Raw genomic sequence first — 23,576 nt, forward strand, 5'->3', positions numbered from 1 at the left:
GGAAATTGTGACAATTGTAACTTTGATAATGGCAAAAAACACACAGATCTGAAAGAGAAACTAATAGAATTGATGATGAATGTTTTATTAAAAATTTTACTTTAACGTTAAGAACATTTTAAAACCAGGTTGATATTTGATAAAGGATAATACAAAAACAAACATAAAATATATAATTCTCTATAGAGGCTGCAGTGTTGCATCCATATTCACTAAACTCATATCCATTCAGATGCCACATACTGTAAACGCAAGTAAAACAATTCGTCATAACATACAAGAAACTGTTGACTGCAAGTGTTTTAAAATGTTTAAAACATCCATGTTCGTGGTGTGGATGTTTTTTAAAAGCCATTTCTGCTGCACCATACCAGAAAAAGTATTTTAAAAAGATGTTTTTATTGTAATTTTATGATTTTATTCAAAGTAATCACTTAATTTTATTGCCATCCTGTATGCTTCATGTGCTTGGCCCATTCGCACCAAGAACAATAACAATAAAGATAACTATTTCAACGTCCACAGCCACACCAATGGATGATAATGTTCTGTTTATTCTAAGCGTGTGCTACATTTATGTCGTCTGCCACTTTAAATGCTCAAGCTCTTTAACACTGGCTTGGATTGGTTGTCAATGTTCTGAAAATGATTCCTATCATTCCTCTGTGCTGTTATTGTTATAGTTGTGGTGTGAACTTTACTATTCTCATAGAAATCACGCAAAAGAGGTACAAAATAGGACACAGTGATTCAGTTTATTTTTGTGTACATCTGAAAAGATGTTCACACTTCCTGTCCATGATTTTCTCGTTTTAGGTTAACATGCAGAAGAAGATGCACCTCACTGGAATCATAACACAAGGAGCCAGCCGCATGGGGACAGCTGAGTTTGTTAAGGCTTTCAAGGTTGCATCCAGCTTTGATGGCAAATCATACACAGTGTACAGAGCAGATGGCCAGAGAAGAGACAAAGTAAGAAACATTACAAATCTTGTCTTCCTTCTGTGTTAAAGGGATAGTTCACCCAAAAATGAAAATTCTGTCACTCTCATGACGTTCCAAACCCACAAGTCCTTCGGAACACAAATTAAGATATTTTGGATGAAATCCGAGAGTTTTCTGACCCTGCATTAACAGCAACACAACTGACACGTTCAAGCCCCAGAAAGGTAGTAAGGATATTGTTAAAATAGTCCATGTGACATCAGTGGTTCAACCTTAATTTTATGATGCTACAAGAATACTCTTTGGTGGTACTCTCGTGAACACGCATCAAACATGGAAGAGAAGAAATTGTTGAATAAAGTCGTTATTTTTGTTTTCTTTGAACACAAAAAGTATTATCATAGCTTCATAAAATTACTTTTAACGATGTCCTTACGTACTTTTCTGGGCCTTGACCGTGGTAGTTGCATTGCTGTCTATGCAGGATCAGAGAGCTCTAAAATCTAAAATATCTTAATTTGTGTTCCAGAGATGAACAAAGGTCTTATGGGTTTGGAACTAAATGAGGGTGAATACTTCATTTTTGGATGAACTATCCCTTTAAAGTCTTCCTGATGTGCTAAAAGCTATTGTTTATCCTTATGACTTTTTTTTTTCAGGTATTTGTGGGAAATACAGATAACGATGGAACTAAGACAAACATGTTTGACCTTCCCATTGTGGCCCAGTATATTCGCATTATTCCTGTGGTGTGCTGTAAAGCTTGTACTCTCCGGATGGAACTTGTGGGCTGTGAACTTAACGGTAATTTCAGCTGAATTAACTATGAATCCTTAGTTAATATATATATTTATAATATATATATTTTTTTTTTAAACTCATTCTTAGCCATTTAGCACTCTTATTTTCCCTAACATAACAGTGCACTCCAGCACAATTGGTTGCACCGATCAGCTGGGCATGAAATCCCGTCTCATCTCTGATGTGCAGCTTACAGCATCTAGCAGCTTCCGCACCTGGGGTATAGATGCCTTTACCTGGTATCCCTTCTATGCTCGCCTGGACAAACAAGGCAAGACTAACGCTTGGGCGGCAGCGAACAACAACCGCTCAGAGTGGCTCCAGGTGAGGCTGTGAGATGTTGTCTAACTTTTTTTTCACAAAACTAGCCCCTGAAATCATACTAATTCAGTTATGCTATACAACTATCATAAAATGACATGCATAGATCTACAGGTGCATCTCAATAAATTAGAATGTCATGGAAAAGTTCATTTATTTCAGTAATTCAACTCAAATTGTGGAGTTGAATTACTGAAATAAATGAACTTTTCTACGACATTCTAATTTATTGAGATGCACCTGTATCTAAAGACAGCAGCACGCTAACTTAGCAATTTTCACTAACCTATTTTTTAGCTTTTTTTTAGCAATTATTTTAATTGTGGACTGCATGTTTGTCTCTTATGTTTTAATGTGTTTTCTCTCATGTCACAGCTGGATTTGGAGAAACCTAAAAGAATCACAGGCATCATCACTCAGGGAGCAAAAGACTTTGGAGTTGTGCAGTTTGTTTCAGCCTTTAAGATTGCATATAGTGATGACGGACAATCTTGGAGCATTGTGAAGGATCAAATAACGAGAACAGATAAGGTTACAGCAATGACAACCTCTTTATTTTAAATATACACTACTGTTCAAAAGCTTGGGGTCAGTAAGGAAGAGATTGTAAGAAAGATTGGTTTAATGTTTTTGAGTATCTAATGCTTGACAAGGCTGATCAAAAATAGAAACTGTAAAAATATTTGATGTAATATTATTGCAATTTAAAATAACTTTTATATTTCAGTATATTTTACTTATATACTTATATAAGTATAATATATTCCTGGGATCGTAAAGCTCAATTTTCAGCAGTATTCAGTATCATGTGATCATTCAGAAATCATTCCAATATGCTGATTTGGTGCTGATAATTATCAGTTTGAAAACAGTTTTCAAAACTGTGCTGCTTAATAGTTTTGTTTAAAATGTAATACAATTTTATTTTCAGGATTATTTGCTGAAAAGAAAGTTCAAAAGGACATTATTTATTTGAAATATATATTTTTGTAACAATGGGCAAGGATCAAGTTAAAGTATCCTTGCTGAATAAAATTATAAATTTCTTAAAAAAAAAAACATTCCACTGGGAATGGTTAATTTCTTAGTCTTTTGTTTTGGGTGTAGGGTGCAACATCATATGGTTTTGTTTACTGGGTACAGTAAATCTCTCTGTATGAACTTAGAGCTCTACACATCGGGATCTGGATACTCAGAGGAAATTAAAGAATTATCAAGCTACTAACTCAGCTTTAGTTATTTATATATAACAAAATCCTCAAAGCACACAGGTCTTACATTCAGTTCTAGTCATTTCATCTGAATAAATGAAATGTTTTTTTTTCCTGCAGATTTTCCAAGGCAACATAGACAACAACACACACAAAAAGAATTTGTTTGAGCCTCCGTTCTTTGCTCGATTTGTGCGGTTTCTGCCCTGGGAGTGGCATGAACGGATAACTGTACGCATGGAGCTGCTGGGCTGTGATGATTAGCGGACGTGCTGAAGGCTGCACACTGCCTCTCTCTGCACTGCTTCCACCTGAAGTGTTTTTGCTGGTTGTAGGTGATGTTTCGTTTCAGTATACATTAGCCTCATCTGTAATGCTTTGTATTTTATTGTATCAATGTCACTATTTTGATGTTGTTTGAAAAGCTCAGTTGATCTAGTTGATCTCACCCAAAAGGATACTTTGAAGAATGTTGGTAACCAAACAGTTGAGAGTAGCCACTGATGTTCATAGTATTTGTTTCCATACAATGGAAGTCAATGGCAACCGTTGGGTTACCAACAGAATAACTTGAGAAATTTCATTTTTGGGTGTCAGAGAATATGTGACTCTGGACCACAAAACCAGTCATAAGTATCATGGGTATATTTGTAGCAATAGCCAAAAATACATTGTATGGGTCAAAATTATCGATTTTTCTTTTATGCCAAAAATCATTAGGATATTAAATAAAGATCATGTTCCATGAAGATATTTTGCAAATTTCCTACCGTAAATATATCATAACTTAATTTTTGATTAGTAATATGCATTGCTAAAGACTTCATTTGGACAACTTTAAAGGTGATTTTCTCAATATTTAGATTTTTTTTTGCACCCTCAGATTCCAGATTTTCAAATAGTTGTATCTCGGCCAAATATTGTCCTGTCCTAAGTTAATAAACTATACATCAATGGAAAGCTTATTTATTCAGCTTTCAGGTGGTGTATAAATCTCAATTTCGAAATATTGACACTTAAGATTGGTTTTGTGGTCCAGGGTCACATATTACAAAATCTGAAGAACCGTTAACCTGCAACGAAAAATTAGACTGATTCTAATTTTTACTAAAACTAAGTCTCATAACCACTGACCGTTCTTGTATTTCAAAATGCATGTCCTAATTGACAATGAAATATACAAACTCTTTTACTGTTATTCCTCATCTTTGGTGACCAGGATGAGTAAAAACCTATTCTTGATTCAACCTGTCTGCCTTCTAGCACATGTACAGCACTGATCTGAAATGGAAAAAGGTCAACTTTTCTTTTCTTTTCCATTTTTTGGGGGGTAAGCACACAAAGGCTGTCTACAATATTTTTTTCTGAAATGATCGATATATGGGTCTGTCAGAAACTGTGCTGTAAGTTAGAAATTAATTGAAAACACTATTATCCTCCAGGGAATTTCTTAGTTCTCGCTGTAAAGGTTTAAAATAAGCACGGTAGAGCTGCTCAAATCAATTGACCTGTTTGCACTACAGTTTATATATTTTATTACTCAATTTTATTTGTGTCAACCAAATCGAATAAAATTGTACAATTGTGCAAATATTGAGTATTTTTATCTTTTGTAAAACACATTGTCTTTAGCAATATTAATAAACATGTTAAATATTTGTGTTTTTCCTTGCATGTGGCATAAACTGAAGAAGAAATTCAATATGTGCTTTGTCAGAAATTAAAATGTGCGTGAGACTAGGTGATTCGTCTTCTAATCTCGTAAAATCCAGAAAGAACTGGCTTCAGTAAATGTCGTGATGAAATGAGAGGTTCTTGGATCTGTAGCTTCAAATTTCCTTCTGTAGGTCAAAAGCATTGGATATGCTGCGACATGAATATCATGTCCCTGGGCTAGTAATAGATTTGTGTTTTATCTTAAAATATTAAATAATATTATCGCAGCAGATATTTTAAGAAACCGTAGTATAATTATAAAAAAGATTTTAAATGCATTTAATATTTAATTGATGCACATGAAATAAATCATTTGTAAATTTGAATGTGTAGTGCTGTTTTCCAAAGGTAAATACTTTATTCTGCCATTTGTAGACAACACAAATCTACCAGAGAAGATGTCATGCTTCAAATCCACCAAAAGATGGCAGAAGGCTTTAGGCTTCATACTCTATAAAAAGGTTCTCTAGGCGACATGGGAGAAACGGGTTAGGGCATCACAAACAGCCTAAAAGGGGTCCATTCAGTCACAGGGAAGTTCATTCCTTCCACTCCACCCAATTAGGAAAACATTATCATCTGTTTAAAAATACATGTCTAGACTGGGTTTGGTGAGGTAAAAACCATTTTCTACATTGTGAATAACCTCTCTGAGTACTCTTTGCCCTTCATTCCTGCTCTGTATGACAGACTACCAGCCAACAAACAAATCAGTCCTGTATTAAACATGATGTATGGAATGTTTTAATGGCATGTTGTTGCATTTGCTGTAATACAGGTATTCAAACACAAAGTTCATCTGAAGACATTCATGGATAAATTGAAATTCTCCTACTATAAGACAACAGATTATCACGATTATCGTCTCATATTTTCCCATGTTTTCACTGTTGACTGGTCACTCATCCATCTCAATTCAAGAAATGATAGGTTTTATATGCCACAGAGTATCAAACTGCTTGCAATTCATGAGAAAAAAAATGCTTTTCAAGAAATATTTGTGCATCTTCTGCAGTTCATGCTGCATTCGTCATTTCAGCTGTATTAGATGAACATAAAGCTATGCTGTATAAAAGATAGCTCCCGCTGCCTTTGGGATGAAAGAGGCACAGCCTCTTGTACTAAGTAAGCAGTCTCATCACAGAAACAGGCAAAATTTAAAATATTCACAAGGCACTTGTCATTAATAGTTCTATCTGAACTATTGTTATAAAATAAAAGCTGTTAGCTGATCCAGGGTCATTCTTGTCCCCATGTAGTACTATGCCCTGCACAGTCTTGGGCGACAGATAACATCTAACAAACAAGTACATTTTCATTGTTGGGTTTACATTCCTAATCTGACTGGATTTGGCCATCTCTGCCTGATGTTCTTTAAAGGAATAGTTCACTTGAAAATTAAAATTTGCTCACTTCCAGGCCAAGTTTGTTTCTTCATCGGAACAGATTTGGTGAAATTTAGGATTTAATCAATTGCTCACCAATGGATCCTCTGCAGTGAATGGGTGCCGTCAGAATGAGAGTCCAAACAGCTGATAAAAACCTCACAATAACCCAAACGTAATCCACACGACTCCAGTACATCAATTAATATCTTGTGAAGCATAAAGTTGTGTGTTTGTAATAAACATTAAGGTGTTTATCATTAAGGTGTTTTTTTAACTGCAAAAAAGTCCTCAATCCATAATATTGTTTTCTCCAGTGAAAAAGTAATCGTCTGAATCAGGAGAGAAATATGCACAGATCAAGCACTGTTCATAAGCCAAAACAGTTCTAAACAAGTATGCCGGTGGATTTTCGCTTTGCTTCAAGATGATAATTTATGGACTGGAGTTGTGAGATTTTTATAAGCTGTCTGAACTCTCATTCTGACGGCACCCATTCACTGTAGAGGATCCATCAGTGGGCCAGGATGTAATGCTAAATTTGTCCAAATCTGTTCCTCCAATGGAGAAACAAACTCATATACATCATGGATGGCCTGAGGGTGAGTAAATTTTAATTTGTTTAATTTGTTTGTTTAATTTGAAAAATGTTATTTTTTGGGGTGAACTATTCCTTTAATTACATATGGCTTTTGTGAGGAAAAAGATGAACACACCCAGTCAAAGATGGATGTACTATGTGTTATGCTGTGAGCAATAAATAGATCTCATTTCACATTAGTTTCCAACTCAGACATAACAAATTAACGACATCCTTGTACAAGTTGTTTTCTTAATCTGTCTGGTTAGGTACTAGAAATAAATACAATTTTTTTTGTAAACGTCTCTTATGGCTATAGACCTTTTTTTTTTAGGTTTGCATCTCTTCTCCACAAACTAGATGAAAATAATACTTCACATTTCATCCCATCATTTATGTTGTGCATGTACCTAAAATTTGGCTTACTAGCAGAGAAAGACAAAAACGTTTCACTGTCCTTCACAGAGGAAGAACTGGGCACATCCAGCTCTTCACTCAGTACCTTTTAACATAAAACACTAGTTGGGCCAAAAGGAAAACCTGCAAATATTTACAGACATCTTTAAGAATGCTGTTGGTCTTTGATCTTTTGGTCTCTGATCTTTTGTTGCAGGGATGAGATGAATCACTTCATCATGGCTGATGGCCAATAACTGACATCTAATGTATAGGGGGCAGCAATATACAAGATGGGCACTTATCTTGAAAATAACACTTTTTAATCACAAATGCTTCATAATTCAGTGTCTTGGAAAATAAATATAAAACTCATACTGATTTAAAAATGAATCTCTAGCTCTTCAAATCTCCTTAGAGATGTTTCTCCAATGTTGTTGTATTAGATTTATGAGAGTGATAAACAGAAGATTCCTTTTGCAGTCCGGATTTGACCTCTATAAATACAAAAACAAAAGAAATCATGTCAGTACCTTTCACATAGTAATGTATAGAATATATGTTTAAAACATGCAAAGTCGATTAAATAATTAGTTATTTTAAATGAATTCTTATTTTAAACCTTATATGATTAAAACATCATATAGATATATGATTTAAAGGGATAGTTCACCCAAAAATGAAAATTCTGTCATTAATTACTCACCCTCATGTCGTTCCAAACCCGCAAGACATTCGTTCATCTTCAAAACACAAATTAAGATATTTTGCATAGACAGCAAGGGTCCTACCACGATCAAGGCACAGAAACGTAGTAAGGACATAGTTAAAATAGTCCATGTGAGAAGAATTGTTGAATAAATTCGTAATTTTTGCTTTCTTTGCGTGCAAAAAAAAGTACCCTTGCTGTCTATGCAGGGTCAGAAATCTCTCGGATTTCATCATCATCAAAAAAAAATAAAAAAATCTTAATTCGTGTTCCAAAGATGAAAGAAGGTCTTAAGGGGTTTGGAACGACATGAGGGTAAGTAAGTAATGACAGAACTTTTATTTTTGGGTGAACTATGCCTTTAAAATATTTTGGATCAGTACTTTTTTTAGAAATACATTTATTCATCAATGACACATTAAATTGATCAAAATAGACAGTAAAGACATTTGCAGTATTATAAAAAAAAAAGAATTATGGAAAAAAATGTAAGCAACAGAACCATTTACAACATTGAAAATAAGAAGAAATGTTTCTTGATCACCAAATCAGCATATTAGAATGATTTCTGAAGGATCATGCAGTAATGGCAGCTGAAAACTCAGCTTTGCCATAACAGTAATAAATTACACTTTAAAATATACAAGAATAGAAAGCAGTTATTTAAAATGTTAATAATATTATACAGTATTACTGTTTTATCTTTTTTGATCAAATAAATGGTGAGCATAAGACATTTAAAAAAAACTAACCAACCCCAAACTTTTTAATGGTAGGGTAATAGTCATAGTTTTTGGTAATGCTTCAGTAGCTTACTGGCTATGCATTGCACTCGAGGCTTCTCCCACTGTCCATCAACCATGCAGCGGATCACAGGTAGGTGGCGCTGTGTGAAGTTTTCACTGCACTGGTATCTGATTATAGAATTCACCTGATAACGATCTTTCTTGTTGCCAAACATCCTGGCATTCTCCACTTTAGGAGGTTGGTCACATGTCACTGAAAGAAGAGGAAGTCCAATTGAAACTGAATCACTCGTGATACCATTTGTTTGTGTTTGGTGGTGAGCATACCTGGACCTGTTTTGCATGTGAAAGGTAAGTGATAGTTGCAGGGCACGTCATTCCATTGGCCATTTTCATGCCAGATCATTACAACACAGTTTTCACCAGAGTTAAAATAATTGTCAGGCTGGTTAGGCCTCCAGTTCTCATATTGCTAAGGAAAGGAAGAGAAAAATCAAGCATTATACTGTAACTCAATCAAACAGCTCTATTATTAGAAATACATATTTTTAGCAAGAGTCAGGCTTACCAGCGGAGTCCCATCTGACCAGCGGAAGTCATTTTCCACCGTTTTATCGTTCAGTCCAATCCACTGATAGTCTTGTGCGTATGCTGTTTCAAGAGGGTGATTATTTGTAATCAGAAAAACAACACAGATACTTAGGAGCTTAAACACACAGACACACACTCACAGTTGATGAAGGCTTGCTCCTCTGGAGTGATAATGCTCACCAGGTGAGCGTTTAAGTCTCGACAGCGCTGCTCAGCGTCCAGCCAGGTCTCTCTCTCCGAGAAATGCAAGTAACAGTTGCCCTGAAACTTAGTCCAGCCCTCCTCACAGCTGTGCACATCTGAAGCAACATCACATGGCATATTTACCACTTTCACCAGATATCCTCTTAGACCACTATCGCAAGATGAATAGTCCTTGACACGGGCTTAAAGGGTTAGTTCACCCAAAAATGAACATTTTGTCGTCTTTTATTCATCCTCATGATCCAAACCCATACACAAACGTAAAGATATTTTAATGAAACATGAGAGATTTTTGTCCCTCCATTAAAAATCTATACGTTTGGCGTTTCAAAAAGTTCATAAAGACATCATAAAAGTAATCCATGTGAATCGAGCAGTTTAAATCAAGTCTCGTGAAGAGACAAAACCGCTTTATATGATGAACGGATTTAATTTGCCTTCTATTCACATATAAACATTGATCAATGCACATTCATAAAGCTCATCAAATAAGGTCAAAGGAAGCTCAACCGATGATTACAAGCCTCATTGATTCTCAGGCAGTGGAATGGACTACAAGTAGAGGCACAGAAATCTCTCAGGTTTCACTGAAAATATCTTAATTTGTGTTTAGAAGATGAACGAAAATCTTATGGGCTTGGAACAACGTGAGGGTGAGTAAATGACAGACAGAATTTTCATCTTTGGGTGAGCTATCCCTTTAATACTTGCTATGCAGGCCAATATGACAAATGTATTATGGAATGTGCTGAGGGATTTGGATAAAGTCATTTTATCTTTCAGTGTTTAAAACCAGTGTTTTAAGTAAGCGACAAATGCCTTTAACGTGGCATAATATCAGCTTATCAGATAAAGTGATTTTCCACAATCGTGTAAAAGTATTCCAGAAGACCGACGATTAAATTCCATATATTACGCCAAGAGAAACATCCAGCAGAAAACGAACAAATAAGATATTTCTAGTCACTGCTCCGATGGAAAATATGAACTGGACATGTTCTGTTTACTAAATGGTTATACTTTCTTCTTGCTATATTTTTGCAGTAACTGCAAATGCATCATTGCATCCTGAATGGCGCTGATGTTTAACTGCAACAGATTTCCATAAATGGACAGGCAAAACTCTCTCTCAAACACACAGGAAAAAAAAAACCCTCACCAATCCCTACTCGACACACAAATACGTTTCCAGGGACTTTCTTTCCACTACAGCAACATCTAGAGCTGTGTGTCACCTTAAGGTTGTTTTTGAAAGACCGTTAGTAGAATTAGTTGAAGCAGCCTCATACCAATCTCACAGCGGTCTCCTTCGTAGCTGGGCAGACATAAGCATTTGAAAGTGTCCTCCACCTCCACACAGGTGGCTCCATTGGCGCAAGGGTTTGAATGGCAAACATCAACCTCTGCAAATAAATGTTTAGCGATTAAAGCTGACTACTATGAAGATGCCCTGAGGAAGGCCAAGCTTGGCAGAGAGCACCATTGAATCAGAACTCTTGGAGCTGCTTCTACGAATCTCTTGCATAATTATACCATCAATATTTTGATAAGCTGAGAAGAGACACTCAGTAAATTGTGGTAAATTGAAGGAGAGATCAGAGTCAGTTGCAGTTGCTGTAAGAGCGCTGACCTGGGATCAGTTTTTAGCCTCTCATGAGGTGAGCAGATCAGCACTCTTACAGTCCCAGAAACAGAAGCAGAGTTCAGATTCATTTGAAGATGGATAAGACGTATGACCATATACCAGGTGTTAGCAGGCGTGCTGATTAAACCAGACTGCAGCAAAGGCACAGCTGAACAAAAACAACACAGGTGAAGTCACTGAAAAGACATCTGGACACAAGAGCTGAGTAAGTCGAGAAGTACTTAACCACACACACATGCCGCATAACCTGTAAAATGGACTGTGAGGACATTAATCAGGCAATAGCAAACTGAACAGAAGTTATTAACAAATAAAATGCAAAACAGTGAGCCACTTAGAGACAATCATTTGATTCATTTGAACCCAAATATAAGCCTAAAAATGCAACAACAGCTGTTAAAGGCAAACAGGATGGCTGTTCATAATAAGAATGTTTATCAAAACGTCCAATATTCAAAATACAACATTTTAAAAAGTAACCATAATTTATGTGACTGATTCAATAACTGAGTCAATTCAGTCTGACTCACCAAACTGGCAATCTTCTCCATGCAGTCCAGGTGGGCAGTGACAAATGCCCACCCCATCCTTCACCGAACACACCCCAGCTCCACAAGGGTTTGGTTCACATGGGTTAAGAGAAGCTATTATGGTTTTGAGAAAGAAAGAGAGCAACACATGATGAAAAAAAAAAAACACGATAAAAAGGAGCAGGGTTTTTTTTTTCTCAAGAGGTGAGAAGAAATAGATTTCTATATTATGATCCGCCAATGAGCCAAACATTATTTTCACGCTATGGATGATAACAATAAATAGGCAATATAAAAATTGTATAGACGACACATTAAAACAAATATTAATACTGGCCAGTAATGGATAAGGAACTGATATGTCATGTATCTCTGTTCTATATTCTAACCAATTTTACGCAAAAGGGATCTCACCATTCACAATAAGTCCTTCCATGACAGAAGGGCTCTGTAAAGAAGTAGGTTCTGTGGTAGAAGACAAAGCTGCATAAGTAACAGTGTCAAGTTTATTCGTGATTCCCTCTGGTTCTGACAATGGAGGCAATGGAGGTCCTGAAGCATCACTGTACAGGCCAGATGGCCCTTGAGCAGATAGTACATCTGAGGGAGCATCACTGGAGTTCACTGTTAGCGTATCTTCAGTAACTGGGATCCATTCATGTTCTTGTCCACTAGCAAAGGCACTTTGGTCATCTCCACTCCCTGAGGACAACCTGATGGTGCCACTGTACTCCACCTCCCCCATTCCTAGCTCCATGCCTTGGAAGGGCTTGTTGGACATTTCCACCATGCCATTATTGGAGAAGAAGGTGACATCACCGCTAGCTGATTCCCCTGATCTTTCCCCTGATTCAATGGCATAGCCTCCAGATGTAAATACACTTCCCTCACCAGACCCAAACAGCAAAAGTCCAGACGCTTCCTGCTCACGAGGTTGTTCTGTGAGATCAATGAAGCCCGATCCCAAAAATGTCAGACCAGAAAACTCTAAACCACTCCCAGAGCCACTATGGACACCGCTAACTTCAGATATATCACCACTCATCCCAGAGATATCACCGCTCATCCCAGAGACATCAATGCTCATCCCAGACCCTGAGATATGTCCTGATCCGCTGAAATCCACATGGCTTCCACCCAGCTCTTGTTCTGTTAAATGTGGAGCAGTGAACACCTTCACCCAAGGGCTCTCCACCATGATATCACCACTGCCATCGATAAATGAAATGCCACTGGATCCTCCAGAGGGAAAAATTCCTGATGGGAAACCGCTGAATCCTGAGGACTCTTTGCTAGAACCTGATCCTGAGAAGATGCCAGAAAGGTCTCCACTCTCGTCACTTTCTCCTGAGCTGCTGGAAAAGTCTGAGGTAGATCCACTCTCTTCAGAGCTATACCCTGACCCACTTCCTGATCCTGATCCAGAGGTGTCCAATCCGAAGAGGCCTGAGCCCTGGCCAAAGGGAAAGGTCAGGAACTCTGTGCCTGCCTCCCCAGCCTCCTCGGGTCTTCCTGAAGCTGATCCAACGCCTGATAAAACTGAGTCACTTCCTGAAAAGGTCACTAGGATGTCTAAGCCACTGCCAGATCCTGAAGAACCTAAAGACCCGCTTGGCAGATCCCCACTCCCACTGGCTCCAGAGGAGTCTCCACTTGAGACAAATGACCCACTTGGCTGATCCCTGCTCCCACTGTCCAACAGTTTGTCGTTGCCACTGGCCCCAGAAGAGTCTCCACTTGAAACAAATGACCCACTCGGCTGATCCCCGCTTCCACTGCTCAACAGATCATCAGTGCCACTGATTCCAGAAGAGTCTCCACTCGACACAAATGACCCACTCAGTTGGTCCCCGCTTCCACTGCCCGACAGACTGTCAATGCCACTGGCCCCAGAAGAGTCTCCACTTGAAGCAGGTGACCCACTTGGCTGATCCCCGCTCCCACTGCTCAACAGATCATCGGTGCCACTAGCCCCAGAAGAGTCTCCACTTGAAGCAGGTGACCCACTTGGCTGATCCCCGCTCCCACTGCTCAACAGATCATCGGTGCCACTAGCCCCAGAAGAGTCTCCACTTGAAGCAGGTGACCCACTTGGCTGATCCCCGCTCCCACTGCTCAACTGATCATCAGTGCCACTGGCCCCAGATGCGCCAGATCCAGAGGGTTCCGCAGGGATAGTAGTAAGAGTAGCTCCTTCTGAGGAAACACAGATACACACAGAATCTAAGGTACTAGTGTTGTCAAAATACGCGGTATTTCGGTACCAAGTCGGTACTAAAAAAATGAAAACGTTACGGTACCAGGTTTTTTTAAGTACCGGTGGTACCGAGAACCCGGTCAACCCGGTTCTTGATGCGCTATCCGAAAGCTATCCTCTTCCAGGTATTGGTACCGAATACTGAAATTTTGGTACCGTGACAACACTATAAGGTACTGCACCAAAATTAACACTAATCATGACATGCATTCAAATACATTAAAAATACATGGGATAGTTCCATTAAAGGGATAGTTCACTCAAAAATGAAAAACATATATGATGATAACAGAATTTTCATTGTTGGGTGATCCATCCCTTTAAACACATTTTCACTCAGGTTTTTAATTATTTCTGATTATTTTTTAATTTGAAGGAGGGTGGGTGGAGTCAAAAAACAGAGATGAAAAAACATGCAGAAAATGTGATCAATCCGGAAATGAGAGGACCTTTGCAGACCCTCATCAAAGGTCAATGAGAGTTTATTGATCAGACAATTTGACTTTAATTTCATTTCTTATAGTAAGCCAATGCTAAGTCAGGTTGTAAAATGTCACAGACTGTGATGCCTCAAAATCTAATAATATTTATGAATTACTGCAATATATTAAATATAAAATATATTTGAGCATTTTTTACATAATTATTCAGATGTATGATTTATGCATATTTTTTATCTTTATTGTCAGTGACTCGTATATGTATCCTGAGCTACAGTATATTACCAGGTTTGAGAAGAGCAGGGAGGGATGTCACGCTCACTATCTTTTCCTCTGTCACCGTCATATTTGTTTCACTTTCATTCAGAGACAGATCCAGATCCACTATATGTATAAAAAATGACAAATATGTAAAGAATAATGTATGTTGTATAAACACTCAACAGACTTAATGTTTTACATTTACAAGAATCTACAATTTATGACCTGTATATAACTACACTAGATGTATTTACCCTTGATGCAGTATGCATCAAATTTGGAGTGCAGGTCATGAGAACCAGTCTGGTTGGGAAACTTGTAAACTGTGTGAATTCCAGCCTTCCCTCCACCACACTGCTGCCGCGGGTTATTGATGGAGTAACGTACACTGCAGTCAAGAAGCCAGCCAGCACGGCACTTATCAAAGCCCTGCTTCCAAGTGGCATACAGGTCTCCTGTGGAGGCCAGGGAGGCATTCTTGCTCTGGCAGTAAGCCACTGCCTCACCATAAGTGAATCCCTCGAATGAACTTGCATGGAAAACTTCCCCTGGAAATGTGAACACAGTGATTTGGAATTATTTTTTTCCAAGGAGAGAATCCAGCTTTTTAAATTTGTTTTTTGTTTCACTCTCAGAAATTTAAAATGGAAGTAATTTATATTTATTTACCTACCCTTTGTCCGCTCAACAGTTTTTATATATTTATGTACAGCCTCTTACCCCGTAATTTGTCCACATAGCAGTACACATCATAGCGTTCATCAGCAGAACGCAGTCCATAAGACCTCACACCAGGAACATGCTCCAAATCACCAGAGCATTTCTCACGTGGAGACACAATGGGATACCTGCATAAACATAATTTACATACATTTGTAAACGTATGTGACCCTGGAGCACAAAAGCAGTCATAAGTAGCACGGGTATATTTGTAGCAATAGCCAACAATACATTGTATGGGTCAAAATTATGACTAGTAATATGCATGGCTAAGAACTTCATTAGGACAACTTTAAAGGCGATTTGATCAATATTTAGATTTTTTTGCACCCTCAGATTCCAGATTTTCAAATAGTTGTATCTCGGCCAAATATTGTCCTGTCCTAACAAACATACATCAATTTCAGATGATGTATAAATCTCAATTTCGAAAATTGACCCTTATGACTGGTTTTGTGGTCCAGTATGAGGCAGATAATTCCACTAGAAGCATTTGTCATCAACCCTGCCACAAATATTTTGCTTTACACTTATAAGTTTATATATGTTAAATATATAATTAAAACATTATAATTTATAACTTTATTATAATATAAAGTGAAGGTGTCCACTGCCCCACATTTAACAGAACAACATTATAACTTTATAAAAATAGACACACAAACAATTTAAAGAAAATTGAACCGTTCACCACAATGTTACAATTGTGCAGTGAATCGTACCTAACAGTCTGATCTAACAGCCAGCCAGCGTCACATTGATGGTAACCAGACTCATAGGCTGCCTGCAGTTGCTGGGCACTGGCAATGACTGCACCGATGCTCTGACATGCCAGTTGAGCCTCGAAAAAGTCAAAAGCATAACGACCGGAGCTTGCACGATAATGGAAGACCACCCCTGCGGAGGGAATTAATAACAATGTGTGTCAACAGATGTATCTAAGTTACATAGGTTTATAAAACTGAAACAATTGTCTTTTTGTAATACAATTTTTTTTTATCTAGTGCAAGATTCTTACATGCTATTTAAATTGTCTTCAGAAATTAAAAATCTAGTTTGTAATACGTTATTTTGATATTTCAAAAAGTTTGAGTAAGCTGTTACTCCAGTTTAATATACTAATTTGCATTCAGTCTAATTCAGCATCTAGACATTTGTTCACTGTGGTTGCGATATAAATACGTTGACAGTGATGACAATATATAACATGCATCTTCATGATTTATCTTGGAAGAGGAACAGGAACAGTGTAACCCTCATAAACTTCATTGGTTTTTGTATGTGTTGTTGGCATGATAAATTTGATTATGCAAATACTATAAGGTGAACAGAAGCCACCGTGAATGAGATACATAAGGTGGTACAGAGGAATAAATAAGAATTTATACACATAGAATCAATATTAACTGTAAATTATGGTGGTTTGCAGTCAATACATACGTATGTCAAATCACAGAGAACAACAGAATAATGCTTCACATTCATTTTTATTGTATTGTTCTCATATTGATACATACCTGTGGTGGACATGATAGCTTCGGTTTCATTCAAACAGGATAAATCAGAGGCAAGATCAGTCCCATCAGTGACCCCTTCCACAGTGTCCACAGAGCTGGGGGGTGGTGAAAGGGGCAGCTGGGAAATATTTAGTGCAGTATATGGGAACTCGACACTAGTGATCACTGATGGCTTGTATGTTACAACTTTTCCTTGCAGTTCATTTTCTGTGGAGGTGGGCTTTAAAAGGACCTGGGGGCGTTCTGTGATTGTGTCCACGCTCAGGACATCACTGCCGGCTTCGGTGGTCGTCTCTATGTCGAATGGCAATAGGCCAGAACCTTCCTCAGCCGTTTCTAAATTAAAATATATGAACAATATACACCTGTTAGTACCTAATCAATTAGCACCAGCTATTAAACACACATTATTGTGGATCAACAAGGATAAAACAATCAAATAACACATATGTATGTGGATAAACAATCATAAATGATAAAGAAGGAATAGCTATATAACAAAGAATTTTGTACCAGAGTAGCAAAATGCATCATAGCGGGAGTCTGAGAGAGGGTAGCCAGTCTGATTGGGAAACAGATAGACGGTACGCACTCCTAGCAGGCCACCCCCACACTGCGATCGGGCGATGTTGATGGGGTAGCGGACGCTCCGGTCTGCCAGCCAGCCTGCATTACAAACATCCATACCACCCTGCCATGCCAGGTACAGCTGTCCTGTGGTGGCCAACTTGGCACCCAGCTTTGCACACTCAGCTTCTGCCTCCTCAAAAGTGGATTTGTTAGGGGAAGTAGTGTGGAACACTTTTCCTGTGAGATGAAATGGAACGTTTTTTAGCATTTCAACGTTCTTCAAAGAAGGCATTTTGCTCTCTGCCATCTCAAACCAACCCTCTACATTGCGAGTAAATCACTCGCATATGCGACTAAATCTAACTCTGGGCGTCACGTCTCTTACTCCATATGTCCTCACTCCTGGAAACTCGTACTTGTCTCCATAACAAGCCTCACGGGGATCATGAATAGGGTACCTTCATTCCGCAACAAATGCCAATACTTCCATCACATTTTCGAACAAAACTATAGAACATTAACTAAATATACATTACCATTTTTTGTAACGTTTTCGGAAAAAAAGCTACAGTAAACCCGTTAACCTCTTAACACGCAGAGATTGTGTACCACATTCACATCATTTTTTATACATTTAAAAAATACAGTATAATCTTAATATTTTTGTTTTTATGTTTGAGCTTATATATCTTCATATTCATAACAGTCTGAGTAATTCTGAGTCTTAAACAGTAAACTTTCAAGTGTCAGCTTTGTGAACATATGTTGATTATGTATCAGTCAGAAAGACTTATGAGCAGCAACCTTTTTATTTTTGGGTATGTTATGTCCCCATGCCAAAACCGGGGGTGTGTTTGAGAAGGGGTTAACTGGTAACTGCAAGTTAACTACTATACTATGATGAAAAACTGTAAATGGTTTCTTCTTATTTTTGTTGTTTGTGTAAATTAAGGCCTTTTCACACCAAGGACGATAACTATAAAGATAACGATAAAGATAGTTCTAAAAATCGATCTCAATATTACAGATGCAGAGAAACGATATTGTTGGAATCACTTTCAGTAGGCCTACGTTTTTTTTTTTTTTTCAGCTGATGAACGATAAAACATTGACAGCCAATCAGAATCAATTCTGCTATAATGAGCTCGAGAATTGAAAGAGGCAGACAAATTGCACTTAAATAAACAGACGATATCGTCCACTGGTGTGGACGCTAATATAGTTTTCTTATAGTCTTTATAGTTATCGTTCTTGGTGTGAACAGGCCTTTAGGGTGTTTTGTGTTATATTTTCTGTTATCTAGCTAATGTTTATTTTAGTCATGTGTTTGTCCTGTGCATCATTTACATACAAGCATTGGCCATGTTTTACGGACAGGACATTTACCATGAACTCTTATTCATCATGTGGCTTTTTATTGAACTACCTCTGTTATTATCTGTACATTTTAAGGGTTTCAAGTAGACTGATATATTCACATTACATCATTTAGTGATATGCAGAAGTTGTAAAATATACATCCACCAGTATGCCATCCAGTAACACCCGAAACATTTTCAGTGTATTTTTTTACGGTGAGTTTCGGGACACCACAGCTGCCATTTTTACTATAAATTTAACAGCTTTTTTTACACTGAAGGTAACTGACCTGACGGTCTGATCTGCAAGCCAGCCAGCATCACACTGGTGGAAACCCTCATCAAAAGCTGCTTGGAGTTGCTCTGGAGTAGCAATCACTGCACTGTTTTGAATACAGGCTGCCTTGGCCTTCTCAAAGGTAAGGGTATATCGTGTGGTGATGGCACGATAGTGGAAAACAATACCTAAGCAAAATAAAAGTACATCGATGTCACATTTCTGAGAGAAAAAAGCACACACATACAGTCATAAAGTAATATTTTCTTTAAGGATCTTCACACGAACACTACCTTGAACTTGAACATCAACAACATCATAACCGTCCTCTATCCCATGCATAACCTCACAGCGGTACACTCCCGAGTCATTGGAATGGAGCTCAGTGATCTTAATGGAGGCGTCTGTGGGTGTCATGGGGTATCCAACCATGGTGATCCTATCCAGATACCTTTTGTCGATGCTTACTACTCCTTCAGATGCCGCTAAAATGTTTGTGGTCTTTTCTTTGGTGACCAGACTCCATTTGATCCGGTGAGACAAAGGGGCAATGGTGGGGGCACCAGGGTCATTGACTGTGTTGTCCTGGAAGTAGCAGGGCAGAACTAATGTGTCACCCATCAAAGGCCGGAGAGGAAGCTCGTTGGGTATGCTGACGCTCAGTGTGCTTTCAGGCTCTGTGATAACATATACAGGTTAATGAGGTTTTCAAGAATACTAGCAATTTCAATATGTAATTTACACAACGAATACGCACCAGTGTAAATGTAATCAAAAGAGGCTGTGGCTGAGAAGACCCAGAAACACATACTCCGCAAAAGCAAGGACAGCATCGTTCACCTACAGGTTTAAAAGAATGTTAACTTATGACCATCACATTTGCACATATATTCAGCAACAACTATGATATTCTCAGTTTTTAATATCCATTAGAAGGCAACTTACTGTATATACTGTGCTTTGCTCAAAAGATTTTATTCTGACAGCATATACTGTATCAGATGGACCAAATGTGGTTTTCCAAGTTCATAACAAAGGTTTGGTAAAATAAGAGGTTTTTGAGAGAGAAAACCAACATGTAATTTTCAGTTCCCAAAATTACCACAGCAACAGTACAGTTCTTGTGCCAATACAAACTGGTCATGTCTGTACCGGGCGGTTTGGGAATTAACTTACCGTTAATTACTGAATGGCTGCCATGCATGGATAGAGAGAGATATGCTGTTCTTCTAGTTTACAGAGTTTTGGGGAAAATAATTGATAAGGTTTGCCTTTACTTAACAAACATACAACATTTAAAAATCTTTGCCAGTGTTGGCTAGCTTTTAGGGGTGACACTATATTTATTTGGCTTGCTGCAAAGCCTTCAACAGTGCTTCCTATACATAGACTTATCTACACATAGTGCTAGAGCAGAGAGCCACTTATTCATAGCTAGTTAAACTGTAGCTTTTTATACACTATTCCATATTGAGTTTGTCCTCACCCACCTCTCCTTCTAGTCCAATCCAAATCTAATCTTGTAAAGCAAACAACATAAAAATAATCTGAGAAAGTGAGCATGCATGCTTACACTCTGTGACCAACAGGCCATTTTTAATGTATGAGGTCCCTCAAATTACTATAGCAAAACAAATTATGTTAAATCTATTTAGAAGTATTATGTCATTTTATAAAAAGCACAGAAAAAAAAACAAAAAGCTATTTGGAAAATGTGTGCAGTGTTTTGTTAAAGTGTTCTGGACTGTGTTTAGAGAATGCACAAAGGAAAAAGACAGATAAGATAAAATCAGTTGCCAAAGTTGGTTTCATGGGAAAAGGGCTTAATGGCTTATGTGTTGGTCTTAATTTTTGTCCTTTTAAGTCCTTCTTAAAGTGCAGTGTTTGTCCCAGTTAAAGCTTAAATGGAAATCATTCAAGATTTAGAAGGTCACAGAAAGATAAAAGACTGATGAAAATATCAATCATTGCTCAGACGTCAAACATTTAAAGCTGTGTGTGTTCCTGTCAAACTCAGCTAGCGACACATAAAACAGGGATTAAAAAACAACATTATTCCTACAATGAGTGTACTGTAAATCACAGATAGTTTGAGTTAAATGACAGAATCATTTAATGTTGCAACAGTTAATCTCAGTATAATCCCCACAGAGAGAAATATGCTCAAATTAATTTTAAGCAATTCTTAGACAACATGTGCCACCATGTGGATGTCAAAGGGTCAACAACAAAACTGTAATTTAGGGTCTTGCCATTATAAGTCCAACATAATAACCTAGTTCGTAAAGTAAATAAAATTATATATTAACCCACTTGGAAAAATGCTCTGATGGATCAATTAATCCTGTTTAAGTATACGGTAAGTGACATGAACAAACCAAGATGTCACTACAATGTGCATTATTTCTATATGCCTGATCACGTACAGTTTGTGAGCACGCAACAAATACTACATACAATAGGTTGAAACAAGTACATTTAGATGCATTTCATTGAAGATAATGTCATATAGCCATTTTACATAGCCAGCAACATTTAATATGTTAAAAAACACATGTTAAAAAGGGCTTAAGACATAAAGTTTCATCTGCAATATCACCTTCAGCAGATACTTTATAGCATCACAGCATACGAAAGAAAAAAAGTTTAAGTGGGCATCCCTGTATAGGCGCAAGAACTCTCTCAGGAAAATAAAAGGTACAAAGCTATCACTGGGACCGTACCCTACAAAAGCTAAAACGTACATATTTGTGCCTTATTTACCACCAAATGATATTAGTACCTTTTTAAAGGGTACCTAGTGACAGTTTTTCTCAGAGTGAAGTGTATTGACAAGTTATTTGTAACTTTAGGTCAGGAAGGTTGCATATAACAACATCAGCATCTTAACAAGACATTAAACTATAAATTGTGTTTCTCTGTAATAATCAAATATAACTATATGACATGGTAGAGCAACAAAATTAACTTCAATTCAATTTAAGCCAAGACAAAAGTATCTGAAATAAGTCCTATTGCAAAACCACCTTCAGTCAATGAAGAGTGAAGTGTATTGACAAGTTATTTGTCACTTTAGGTCAGGAAGGTTGCATATAACAACATCAGCATCTTAACAAGACATTAAAATATAAATTGTGTTTCTCTGTAATAATCAAATATAACTATATGACATGGTAGAGCAACAAAATTAACTTCAATTCAATTTAAGCCAAGACAAAAGTATCTGAAATAAGTCCTATTGCAAAACCACCTTCAGTCAATGATTCAAAACATAACGTTACTGGTAAATAATAGTTATTTTTCACATTTATTATGATTATTCATTAGACTATATCAATGCTCAAATTTCCAAATGATCAAATCTGATTTACTGTCCCTCTGTTAAGACATTTTAGAGTTTAATATCAGCACATATCAGAGAATGACTGAAGGTTCACAACTTTCAACTTGTAATCTCACATTACTTCAACACTTAAATCGACCCTGCGCATTTGAATTCATGTAATTGAGCCAGAGATGCTGTGACAGTGCTCAACTGTACAGCTAGCGAAACCACAACATAAAGCCAAACTGTACATCACCTGTATGAGGCAGTGTCCCTCTGAAACTCGTATATTCCTTGATTGCAGATGCTTTCCAGCTCTCTGATGGCACGCGCCTCTCTCAATCCAAACCCGTAATAAAAGTGTCGCGTGTGCAGTAAAGTTCAGAGGCGCTTCTGGCAGAAGATTGAGAAGCAGAAAGAAACTCTGCTCACAGGGGAAATACTTTAACTGAACAGGAGCTGAAAGGGGGGCTAGGGAATGAGGGGTGGAGTGAAGGCGCACATAAAATTTCCACGCATGATGTAATTTGGCTATAGGCTACACAGAGCCTCCGACACTTATGTGGCTAACATGCGCAAATCCTGACGATATTTATGTCAACGGTCCTCTTGATCCGTTTTGAGCCATAATAGCTACATCATCGGACGGAACAAAGACGGCCTTTTTGCTAATATAGCTATTTACATGATGTCAAATTCATTTTTGAATAATGCAATGCTATATTGGTTTGGTTGAAACACCTATTCAAAACCCAGTTAAATTAGAATCATTTCTAAGAATTTTGTCCTTCGAATTAAAACTAAATGCATCATATTTTTCCTTAAAAAATAAATTAGCAAATTAATAAAACGACACTGGCATTAGTGTAGCAACTCCAGTTCACTTACATATTGCATTCAAGGTAGGCTATTCATTTTATGAAATTACAAAAGCTAAAAGGTACATCTTTGTACTTTATTTACACCTATAGCCTACATATTAGCTTTTCACGTCACATGAGGTTAACTAATGGGCTTGAGTCGTGTGGACTACTTAGGCTATTGTGATTTATCAGCTGCTTGAACTCTTAT

The 23,576-nt window shown here is 37.5% G+C and overlaps 1 protein-coding gene and 1 pseudogene across 3 annotated transcripts in view; one reads left to right on the top strand and one right to left on the bottom strand.

Moving 5' to 3' along the window:
• The window catches only part of mfge8a (milk fat globule EGF and factor V/VIII domain containing a), a 14,110-nt gene extending 6,452 nt beyond the window's left edge, over positions 1 to 7,658 (top strand). The window contains exons 6-12 of one of the 3 annotated variants that reach the window (XR_001635105.1): positions 817 to 972; positions 1,605 to 1,749; positions 1,868 to 2,070; positions 2,443 to 2,598; positions 3,399 to 3,613; positions 5,370 to 5,482; positions 7,573 to 7,658. Coding sequence is in view for 1 of the 3 variants with exons in the window: in XM_016497090.1 (XP_016352576.1) it covers positions 817 to 972; positions 1,605 to 1,749; positions 1,868 to 2,070; positions 2,443 to 2,598; positions 3,399 to 3,542 (804 nt within the window). In the remaining 2 variants the exon portion in view is untranslated. Of the gene's footprint in view, positions 1 to 816; positions 973 to 1,604; positions 1,750 to 1,867; positions 2,071 to 2,442; positions 2,599 to 3,398; positions 3,801 to 5,369; positions 6,416 to 7,572 lie in introns of those variants that run through there. The other 2 variants (XR_001635104.1, XM_016497090.1) reach the window with 2 other exon arrangements.
• Positions 7,659 to 7,758: 100 nt separating this feature from the next.
• On the bottom strand, positions 7,759 to 23,001 carry LOC107696642 (aggrecan core protein-like; annotated as a pseudogene).
• Positions 23,002 to 23,576: the final 575 nt, after the last annotated feature.

The sequence above is a fragment of the Sinocyclocheilus anshuiensis genome, unplaced genomic scaffold, assembly GCF_001515605.1.
Source record: "Sinocyclocheilus anshuiensis isolate Anshui unplaced genomic scaffold, SAMN03320099.WGS_v1.1 scaffold502, whole genome shotgun sequence".
Lineage (NCBI taxonomy): Eukaryota > Metazoa > Chordata > Actinopteri > Cypriniformes > Cyprinidae > Sinocyclocheilus > Sinocyclocheilus anshuiensis.